Raw genomic sequence first — 11946 nt, 5'->3', positions numbered from 1 at the left:
TGTTCTCGCCCTCGTGTCTGTGTCTCGCTCTTGCAGCTTTGTCAGATGGTAACCGTAAGGAAGCTGATGGTTACCACTTTGCGTGACGAGTGCATTGTGCCATCTCCAAAGTGTATGATTGTTCAGGGCGTGATATTAACACTCTTATGAACACTCTTTATCTAGCAGTTTCTACAACTGAAGCCAGATGGCACTACAAGACCTCTGCCTATGGCTGGTCTTGTGTGGAGCAAAAATGAAGGCTTGCAGTGACTGTGTGCAGTGTGTATAGACCACACCATTTTACTCTAGCACACACATTTAGAGTCGGCACTTTTAATAGAGTCTTAGGGTAGGGGATGCGAGTGTTGGGGGACGCAAACTGCTGGGTGTACAAAAGAACCCAAAGTGAACACAAAAGAGCACAAATTGCCCACTGCAAAGTTTGTGTTCCCTGAATGCTTGGGTGCGGCCTGCATGGTATGCGGAATGTGAACGACTGCACTCTTTTTTTGAACATGAATCGCTTGTTGTTCACTGCCACTGCTGGAACACACATGCCGAAGCCACTCTGACACAGTGTGGTGTAATTTCAACGCGTTTTCTGCATTTGGTACCGGAATTTGCATTTGTATCAACAAGATGCAAGAGTCCCACCTCTGTCAAGTTCCTTCATCATGCATGCAAATTCATTGTGATCGTCACTGTAGAGGCATTCACAATAGATGTCCATGTGAAGCCGAGGAAAGCATAAGGGAAATTATTTGCTTTTAATTGAACTGTATAAACGACAAGGTAAAGGAAAATGAAAGAACAAGAATACTTTCCGCCCGTGGGAGCTGAACCCTCATCCTCCACAGTACGGCATTACCCACTTTCCTTTTGTCCATTTTTATTTCCCTTTACCTTATCATTTTTACTTTTCAATTAAAATTTCAACTAACTGCCCTATGCTTATTGTGACTATCAGAAACCGAGCCCCTGGGTTCCCCTTCTCATTCAAAATAAAATATGAAAGGTAAAAGTTTGACAGAAACATGGAAGTGCTTTCTTATACGCTCAAATTTCTGGTTGAGCCATTTCATTGCATTATCAACAGGAATATATTGGTCCTATGTAAATTTCACAACTAGCTGATGCTTTTTATTGGAATTATGTATGTAGCGCTTACGTGCTGTAAATTATGTTGACGAAAGGAAAGTCCTCTTACTCCTCTGGCTGACAGAACATTAAGGAGTGATAACATCATGAAATGATGAAGCAAGTCTGTGCCATTGAGTTGCCGAGTCATTAGCTGCACCAGTTCTTATGTTCAAGTGTGGTAATTCGTAACCTTGCAACAGTTAAATAAGTGTGTCAACTTTCTCAGCTGCCTGCTAGTAGTCATTGAGAATTGTGCACAGTACAGCTGGTTATAGCGTATTTTGCACGTCAGGAGAGGCAAGGATTACTTGGAGCGAGCATTCTGAATTGAGTGGTTGAGCGTACCAATAGTCTCTTGCAGCCTGCCACCACGAGTGACTTCACATGGTGTACTCTGTTGCCCTGTAGAATGCGAGATCAAGCACATATTCAGCTAAAACTTTTCTGTTGTCTCGTACAATGCAACCTGATCCCTTGAACTTTTCTTCCACAGTCCTTGCCCCCCCCCCCCCCCCCTAGAGACACGGTACCTCTCAGGCAATAATCATGGCATTTCATTGGGCCCCATGCTGGTGGCCTGTCCCATGTTATGCGCCAAATTGGCGATTGTGCCACAGACACATCTCACTAGACCTTCGCTTGTTGGCCCAAGGCTGCATCAGGCTTCCCAGCACCATGAAATATTGATAATCGAAAAATTTGAAGGGGCTGTGTTTTTTGTAACGACTTCACTTTCCATTCTTTTGTTGCTTCGTAATTGGCTTGGGACACTTGGGACAATGACACTCAGTACGCCTGAGAAGTTGGAATGAACAGTTGAAATATATGGCACCAGATCTCTCTGGGTGCTTGCAGAGTCGTGCATAGCAAATATGTAACTGTTTTACCTCCAAATCCTGAGCAGTTGTGTGCAATCTTGTGCTGGGCTTACCACAGTGCTGTGCAACCATCTTTGAGGCGCCTTAGGGCAGTGTGCTGAAGTATGCCACATTTTTTTTCTACTTGTAAGCAGCTTAAAAAGCGAAAACTTTGACAAGGCACATTCGTGGAAACTAATCTCATTCCATCATGTACGGTCTTGCAGGCAATGTGGTGGGCCAATTCTCAAAGCAGTGATATCGATTACACATACATGGGAAAGGCTACAAATTTCATAATGAATGCCTAACATGTGTTCACTGAAGCAGAAATGTGTAACACAAGCACTTGACCATAGTTTTAAACATGCAAAGACAAAAAGTCAGCCAAACAAAGCTGGTTCTAACAGTTTTTTTCTTTTTTCCATGGTTCCTTACTACCTCGTGTATGTTGCTTTATTTTTTGGCCTGTGACCGTTCACAAAGATTTTCACTGTTGGCAAGTTATCAAGAAATTGTATCAATACTACTGTATCCTACTCTACTGTACCCAGCATTACTGTAGCCTACTGTATCTGAAATTTCTCACATTGTCACATCTGTAGTGAGAGAGAGGCACATCTAATTGAATTGTATGCATGCTGCACCATCTTCGAATCTGCAGGAGCACCAGCCATTACTATGGAAGATCAGATTCTACAACTGATGGCCGTGCTCTCCACTATCGTTGTTTGGATGTTGCTTTTCATTCTCGGCATAAATTCGTCCAATAAAGAGCTGTAATCACACTTTCCGGTTGCCATTCCGCTTCCTCACCATCACAATATCGCAACATTTTTGAAACACAATTCAAAATCAGTATGCAACGTTGTCACTTCTGAAGAGAGCAAACGAAACTGCTATATTTGTAGCAACCTTGCTACTTGCAACATAAAGAGACTGCTTGCTTTCATCTGTACACTGTCGTTCCTTTAAAGATATGCTATAGAGATGTAGAAAAACTTTTTAATGAGGCTCTTGATTAGGAGCTAACAGACAAGGGCCACGGGCAGCAAAAGCAAATGAAGCGGGGCAGGGAACGGGAGTCCTTTATTTATGCTCTTTCCTAGCGGGATGACATGGTTTCCGAGTCCTGTTCTAATGATTGATCATATGCATGATCCTGGCCTGTGGCATACATGAGGAAGCTGCTCTTGCAGGTCTCATATCTTGCCAATAGCCTTGATTAGCTCAATAATTGTCTCGGAATTCTTTTAGTACATCCTCACATTCTTTGATTCTTGCAAAGGGGTTAGCGTTAATAAATTTTTGTACTGCAGGTTGAACTTGCACGCAAGTTATACATTAGCCACTAATGTAACTTGTGTGCTATTGCTACCGTCAGTGTATTCACTTTGTATATTAGTGCCATGGAATTTGCTGTGCATCCCTCTCTTATGCAATGCCTGCAAAGGCCTGAATGGTATTTTTAAATAAATATATGCCCACATATGGCATGCGCATTGTCAGAGTAGGCCTCTGTTTTCGGTTGCCCAACATGTGGCACGGCCCAAGGCCACCGTGAATGCTTGGAGTGTCTGTGTGTTTGACTTCACAGCAGCTTGCCAGTGCGTGAGGGTACCGCAACACCAGCATGCGAGGATGTGCCCACAACACTCGCACCTGCAGTGATAACACCTTTGCCGGTTGCATTCGTTCAAAACTAATCCAACGAACGGGCCAGCACGGTTAGCAGAGCCTCTGCCAAGCAATTTGCCCCCGAAGAAAGTCAGGTCCCCATAAAGAGAAAGATGTGTATTATATAGCAAATTACCTTTCTACAATACCCAGAAACATGCACTGGAACCATGAAAGAAGGCTGGCTAAGCCATAAAAAGTGCAAGAAGGAAAGGCCAGTGGTGATGACAATTTTAAGTTCCAGCACTAAGTCGCTGTGACGTCATTAATTAGACTGCATCTACTTGGGCTTAGCAAATGTTTTATCCGCAAAGATGGACTGGCATTGTATTCTAAAGGAGCCAAAGAATGAACTTGGCAAGCTTCGCGAACTTCCACTGCAACACAACAGCCCAGACACAAAGAAATACTTTGAAATCCACTACGTTACACTGACACATTGGTGCTGGGGTTTCGGTGCAAAATTAAAAAAAAAAAATGAATGCTTGACCTTCATCTGTCTTTTCTAATAACCAACTAATTATTGCAAGGTTAATAAAAATAGAAGTTATAAAGGATACTTTATCATTCTATTTAGTGTCCCTTTATAGAGGAAAGTTGGGTCTTAGACAAACATTTTTAAACTAATAGATATATGTAATTTTATGAGGTTACTATAAACATCTTTGTTCTCATTTGGTTTTAACCCTTCGAGAGTTAAAACCAAACCGTGCAACAAAAACAGAGAGGGAGGCTTGCGAAAAAATTGCCCTGTATTCCCACATAGTGACAGCACATGACAGAAAAGAGAAAGTTAGGAAATTGACATGCTTTTTAAACGTACAGACGGTGCCATAAATATACAGCATCGACCATTTTCGGACTTGTTTGCATCGTCGTATATTTATGTCATTGACCCTCAAAGTTTGCATAATTTTCCGGAAAAAAATTGGTTCCTTGGATTTCTTTATACGGGGTATCGATGACTTCTGAATAATTCCAACCGTACTGCTGTTCACCATGGGACACCAGTTGCAAGACTGACTTCAGAGTTGACAAACTGGAATACACTCCTGTGAGTGTCAAGTTCGCAACTCTTGTTCTAAGGTAGAGCAAAAGGCTTGTTTTACTGTATTTCTCAAATCATGCAAAAGTCATTGCTACCCTCTTTATTGATATCTGAGGGACTAATAAAAAAAATTAGGAAAGGACAACTAGCATAAAATTAAAACTAAGTGATGGTAAACAAAAATGGACCTCCTATTCAATATAACCGCATAAAATTCATATGTCTACAAGTTTTACATACGATAACACAAACAAACACCAAAATATTTCTGGTCAGATGGTCAAAGACCCTTAGTGTAGTTAACTTGCTGAGTGGTACCAGTTTGTGTTCTGCCATAGCAGAACATCGCCCAAATGGATGCTCTGCAAGGCCAAGCAGGCATCCTTGTCAGCAGAGCAAGGAATGTCGAAGCAAGAGGCACAATCGAGGTCTCCCCAAATTTAGTTTAAAACTATATCATGAGATACAACCACAACATGAGTTATGCATAGTGTTCGGCTCATCATTTTGCAACTTCCAATCGCCATCTGTGGGCAATCGTGCACGCAAGACACAGTCTACGGAAGAAGCGACGTTTCTAGTCCAGGCAGTCTGCCCCTTTCGAGATGAAAGTCCAGTGTTGCACTATTGCTTAGGCGAGGCCAAAATGTCCGCACACTCCACATCTCCACTTGACAACACTCTATATAAGGGAACACACAAAATTTGCAGCACGAGAATACACTACACCTCGCAACAAACACATCAATAAGAAATCCAGGAAAAGAAAGGTAAACAATATTAACAGACAATAGCAAAAACTCGCACAAAAAAAAAAAGTTGCCTAACTCCACACAATACACCAAACAGTTCACAGCCAGGGAAAAAAAACGTAACACGTTTCCACACAGTAGACAAAACAGGTCGATAAATATATATATATATATATATATTAAATGAGCAACATCTGGCTTTGAGATTGCAAGTAAACACTTTTTGTAATTTGCACCAGCACAATGCTAACGCTTTTTGTAAAGCTGCCATTACATCTCACTTGCGCAGTTCACGGACACCATCAGTGTGCATCAGCTGAATGGCAGGCACCGGTGTACTGCTAAAACCCACTAGCAACCACAACAACAACAGCGATGACAAAAGATTTAAACTGCTTGCGCTCCTTGATTGAAAAACTAGTGCTGCTGCGACACCCGTGCTACTTCATCCTCAAACCAGCACTAGTGCACCATCACTCTTTTCTTGACTGACTTCCGTGATCACTGTTGCCATCAAAATTAATGGTCATAATGTGAGATCTTGCATCCAGGTTGCACCGACACGCCTGTCTTCGAGGCAAAATATGATGCTCCATACTTTCACAAGTGTTTCGAAACCGGCTGGTGCTGCATACAAAGTGAACACTGTGAGAGTGTGTCACATACTAAAGTCATGAGAGCCAAGTTTGGGCTGCAGTCTTTAAAAGAGGCAACATTGTAGTGCAGTGTTCATGCAACACACGATGAGGGCATAGTTTAACAAAGGCCACAACAATTCGGAAGAGGGAGCCACAGATATTTCTAACGACAACTTGGACCGCATTTTTGGCACACCGAGTTGTAGAAGCTGTCTTCACTTTAATGGTTTTTCCCTGGCGTGACAGATCTTGAATCACTGATGCAAAGTTAATAAAGGCGCAAAATATTCAATACAAAGAACGTGGTGACCCCGCTGGCAAGGTCGTTTGGCAAAGTATAATCCCCTAGCATAGGAGACAATCAGTGGGGAAGGGCACTGCCAATATGCCGCTTTCGTTCAAACCAGTGCTGCAGTGCCTAGTTGGACGTCAGGCAGAGCATGGTGCAGGAGTTGTGGCTCACCATTCTTTCTCTTCACGTAACTTCGCCAGAAAATCAAAAACAGCAGAGTAAGCACACAACTTCTGCACATGTTCTATTGTACATTCTGTTGAGCAAGACTGCAACTGTTGCTGGGAGAAGGCCATCACTGAGTCCCTTTGCTGCACTTGGGTTCAGGGCAGTGCTAGTAGCGAGCCAAAGTACACTGTGTCAGTACACGTGCCAAGTGCAGTCACGTAATCTTGAAGAGGCCAGAGAAATGGAGCCAAAACGGTGACCTCGCAAGCGCAAGCGGTGGGTACCTAACAAAAGAACTAACACAAACCAACGCATGCTACATTCACTGACTGGACAACATGAGCACATAGTTTACCTAGATCACCAGGTAGCACCAGAACATTAACTCCGCCCTCCATAGTAACGGCAGTACATGTTAGGCTATATGCCACACCAACGAAGTACTGCACAGACGCACAACCGGATAGTGCTTTGATTCATTAATTGGATAGCGCTTATTGCTACCAATCTTTTTTCTTTTTAGGCAAGAAAAATGTAAAAAAAAAGACAGGAAGTGATTCATGCACTCAGCTCATTAAGCACTGCTATTTAGGCTGAAAGGAACTCACTTGCTGAAACTCCTAACATCTTACAACTTTGTAGATATAGACAATCTTTTCATATGCATCTGCTAACCACAAGACAATGAGCCAAATGTTGTAAACAGCACAGTCAACAAGTGCCCATTGGTTAGGAAGTGTCCGCAACCTTTACACTTCCTTAAAGCAGGGCTAATAATTACAGAATACAATGTCATTGATTTCCACGTACCACATACGTACAGGTCAAGCATGCACCTACTGCAATATTTTTTTACATTGATGTTGCACCAGACACAGGACAATTCAACTGGTCTTATCGCTGGGCTGCAATCACACGATGCATCTGGTTAGACCACCGAATATAAGCGCCAAAACAAAAGAACCACAACAACTTTCACCACAAAGCTACCAGCATCTGTGCCATGTGGTCTGGAAGAAAGTCAACACAATGCAAAAAAAGTGATTGCTGAAATCACCGGGGATGACTGAACTTAGAAGTTCCAACAGAGGGGTTACAGCAGGTGTGGTAAAGACAACTGTGGGATTTGGGCAGTGCTTGTGTAAGAGGAAACACCTCAGCGATCCCCCCTCCTCCCTCCTCCCTCTTTCCTCTTCAACAAGTAACAATTACAGCCTTTTGTCAGTTCATGATTCTGCCATCGCAAAAAAGAAAGAAAAAAATCTGCAGCAATAAAGTAAAGATGCTCGATGTCAACATCATCATGTATCCACGAGATTGTAGCCAGAACAACATTTCTGACAACCCAAGCTGTGCAGCTGCCACAGTATCCATGACGTACAGCAACATAGATGTAAACAAAACAAATGTATTTTTACATGTGTTGTTGTCCCAAACACATTCAGCAGTGTCTCCACCCAGCCTGTCCACAGTCGAAGTTGTGAAAGCTGGCAGTGAGGTAAGGCCCCTTGCCGACAAACTGGCAGGGCTGTTATGTACATACAAGTTTCTCTGCCTCGCACTTGCAGCATCCCAAAATGCAACCAGTCACTGGCACGGTAACACCGCCGCTTTTCCCAGTGGGCGGGCACGTAACGAAACAGCGCGATGCATGGGGCATCCAATCTACATGTCGACGGCTGATGCCTGCACCTCGCTCAGCAGTCGCACAAGATTGTCTAGTCCGAGCAGGTACCCCGCATCTGGCCCACAGTGTCGCGTGGTGTCCCCCTCGTAGCCCTCGTGCGTCGTGTGTGCAAAGTCGATCATTCGCACATCCACACGTGGTGGTGATGGCACGTCGTCCTCTTCAGACTCGGCGGCAGTCCCTGCTGTACTGCTGGAGTGACTGGCCTCGTCGTCTTCATGTGAGGAAGAAGATGGCGAGGAGCCTTCGTAGATCACAAGCAGCGAGGATGAATAAAAACGGAATGAGTTCTGCCGCTCAACGGCACGGCGCAGCCCAAGTAGTCGCTGCGTGACCAGCGCCGCCAGGTCAGCACGCAGCCTGTAGCCGTCGTGGAAGAACTGCCGCAGACAGTGGCGCAGGCCCCGGTCGTCCAGCCTCCGGCCGTAGTACTTGTCCCGGCACATGAAGCTGCCCGACTGGTACACCTGTGTATGGACGAGCCAAGGAAGGCCGCACATGTGTTAAGCACATCAGAAACACGCGCAAAGCGTGTAAAAACAACTACAGCCTACACATGCTAAACAATGCCGGTAACCTAACATGCTGACCAGCACTGCATATTTGAAGTGGACCTCGGGAAGTAGGTCATACACAAACACTGCAGACAACCATAAAGAAGTCATTCTTGAGCTTCCACTTGACGATATCACGTTGTCAAACACTGCAATCAAATTCCTTCCTTGCCTTCTTTTCAAGCTGTAGCTTTAACCACTGCTTCACGGTACAACCACTTTCACTTTTCAATGCAATTTTCGTAATTGATTGGCAGCTTTGTCTTCAACCTTCTAACAAACTTGGAGCAGCATGACAAACTAAATGCTTGTCGGGCATCATAAATTCTACAAGGTAAAATTTTATCAGCACCTTTGCCAGTGTTTCCTACTCATTAAATGTGCAAGTAAAGTGAATGTGAACGATCTCCACTGAGAGCGAACTGATCAGATTGCCAAGCAGCAAACGGCTGTTAGAAATGGTTCGAAATTCTAATGCATGAAAAGGCAAAGATGTATATAAATAGTGTTGCATGTATTTGAGTGCACAGCTCACCTTTTTGTTATAGGGACATGCAAAGCCTTATAACCATAAAGAAGGAAGGAATCAGAATCACATAATAACATGAATTTAACATTTCTCTTAAATGCAGAACAGAAATGCACATGTAGACTCATTGCTTAGTGCAAAATTATCTGCCATAGTTGCTATGGTGCTCTTCTGCTGAGCACAAGGTCATGGGTTTGGCTCCTGGCCACAGAGGCCGCAGTGCAATAGGGGCAGAAAGCAAAAACGCATATTTACTTAGATTCAGGGCACGTACGTGCAGCCCAGGTGGCCGAACCCATGCTCCCCACTGCAGTGTCCTTCATAGTCTGTGGTTTGCTTTGGGACATTTAAACAGCCCATTATTTGACTCTGCACATGATTGCCAATGTTAATGCTGCTACTGCATCACCAACCTCATGTGCAAGCCCTTCTGCGCGCAGACCAAAAACACTAAGCCCCTAAATATAGCATGCAGATCACTGACCTGCATGCCGCAGATGCGGACACCCAAGGAAGCAGAGGTGCTGGCGGCACACTTGGCCATCTGGCGATGGCGTTTCTCCTCTGTGGCATCGTCACCGTGCTGTCGCGTGCCCATCTTCAAGTCCAGAATGCACGGCCGGCGGAAGTGCGACACAACATTCTCCAGCAACAGCAAGTCTGGGTCGTGCAGGGCTAAGGAAACCAAAGCTTGCTAGCACTGGTGCACAAACAGCTAGAGATCTGTGAAAAGCTTGAGCTTCGAGCCCCCGTAAAAAAGGCACAAGAACCACTTGTTGGGTCTGGTTGGATTCTAATCATTTTAACCTTGCAAAACCCAAATGCCATTCCACACCAAATGTAATTAAAACAACTACTTCACCTTTATGCCTGGCCATGGAGGGTATATTCACATAAAGAAAAAGAACAATTGAAGTGTTATTTGAGCTATAAATTAATGAGTAATAGGTTTGGTATGCTGTTCACAACTGAAACTGCTTCAGCATGTCAAAATATCTTTATCAGTATCGAATTAAGCTTCTCATGCCTAAACCTTCAGCACATACATACATATTATATATATATATATATATATATATATATATATATATATATATATATATATATATATATATATATATGCATACACAAATAAAAAGTAAATAGAGTGCCAACAGTAGGACACGAAGTTGGGAACAACCAAGTTCAAGTGTGAGTGGCTGCTTGTGCTGCTTTTTCCACCTTTGTATTCATGTCCCACAGTTCCCAATCCTCCTACAGCCTACAACATCCTCCTCCTACAAGGGGAAGAGCAGATGGTGTTCTGAGAAAGAAAGTAGGCTCTCTGCTGAGCATACAGGGATGATACTTATCATGTATGTTAATTACACCATTGTCAAGCAACTAAATAGGCTCACATGTTCCGGAAGTGTTGCAAGCCAGGTTCGTTTAAGCAAGAGCAGTGGCTTTGCATTGTAAGCTACAAATGTCTTGGAGACTTGAGAACTGTGGCTCCATCATACATCAATGAATTTGTGTGGCTAGTCCACGGTGGCAAGGATACATTGACTTCCACTCCAAGATGAAGACTCACGCAGCAGCAGGCGTTCCTCGTTGCAGCTGCAGATTTGCACCCTGCAAGAAAGAAGTGTGTGCCATTCATTGCAGGGGCACTTCTACCACTTCCCTCTTTCTGTTCATCTCCTTCACCAACTCCCTTGTCACCTGCTACCACCATCAAACATTACTGTCATTTACTACAGCTCAAACTGGGCTAGTTATTACCACAGCTACTTGAATAGTAAGATCAAAGAAAGAAGGGAGGATCTGCCACGGCTGTGAGGAGGCAGATGAGAGCCACCACCGAGTACACACCAGTAAAATAGGCATGAGTGTACTCTTGGCCTGTGTTTGGTCATTACAGGGCCTTGACATTTGGAAAGGGGTGTTCCTCCCCAACTTAAGGGCATCCCCACCTAGTACGTGCTTTGGGACAATACATGGGAAATTGCCGCCATGGAAGCAGCCCAGAGCTGGCCCCTCATAAAGTGGTTATGTTTGTGCTCAAAGGATTTCCATGGGCTTTCAAGGCGCAAGCTCCTTTCCCAAGCGTATCGCCCCTGAAGAAAGCGAAGTGCCAGGTTGCGGACACTTGTGCCCATTGCGGTGAACTGGTGCGTGACTGGCAGCAGCGAGAAACAAACATGCGACCTTCCGTAGCCGAGATGGGCACTTTACTGCGAGGCCACGACTGTGCTAGTTATAACTTATTACTATTAAACTTGAAGGAAGGAAGAGAAAATGTATGAGACAGTAAGGCAATCGCGGCAACACAGAATAAAGACATTGCCTTTGTAATACACAGAAGACCTTACTTTGACTCTCACATCATACACCAAGGCATGAGAGCAGCCTAGTATTACTTGGGTATCACTTAAAAATCGCTAAAGAGTTAAAATAGCATGACACACACAGGACTGAAGAAATAGGAGACACATGCTTACTACCTTCAAACTGGCAATCTGATGGACACCCTCCATCCAGTGGACTACAGCGCATGCACAAGCCCAGCCACAACCACTCCCAATGCTATAAAGGTACATGACGATAAAATAATACACTGAAAGCATAAAATTATGTAAG

At 44.0% G+C, this 11946-nt stretch overlaps 1 protein-coding gene across 6 annotated transcripts in view; it reads right to left on the bottom strand.

Annotated features, from left to right (window-relative positions):
- Positions 1-7948: 7948 nt before the first annotated feature.
- LOC142573104 (inositol hexakisphosphate kinase 1-like) overlaps positions 7949-11946 on the bottom strand; it is a 33172-nt gene continuing 29174 nt past the window's right edge. For all 6 annotated transcript variants that reach the window (XM_075682628.1, XM_075682630.1, XM_075682631.1 and 3 more), the window contains 3 exons: positions 10868-10938; positions 9809-9984; positions 7949-8708 (listed from right to left, as the gene is read on the bottom strand). In XM_075682628.1, coding sequence (XP_075538743.1) covers positions 8220-8708; positions 9809-9984; positions 10868-10938 — 736 coding nt within the window. In that variant the 3' untranslated portion in view covers positions 7949-8219. The remainder of the gene's footprint in view (positions 8709-9808; positions 9985-10867; positions 10939-11946) is intronic.

Source organism: Dermacentor variabilis, chromosome 2 (genome assembly GCF_050947875.1).
Source record: "Dermacentor variabilis isolate Ectoservices chromosome 2, ASM5094787v1, whole genome shotgun sequence".
In the NCBI taxonomy this organism is placed as follows: Eukaryota; Metazoa; Arthropoda; class Arachnida; order Ixodida; family Ixodidae; genus Dermacentor; species Dermacentor variabilis.
This window is presented reverse-complemented; position numbering and strand designations above follow the sequence as displayed.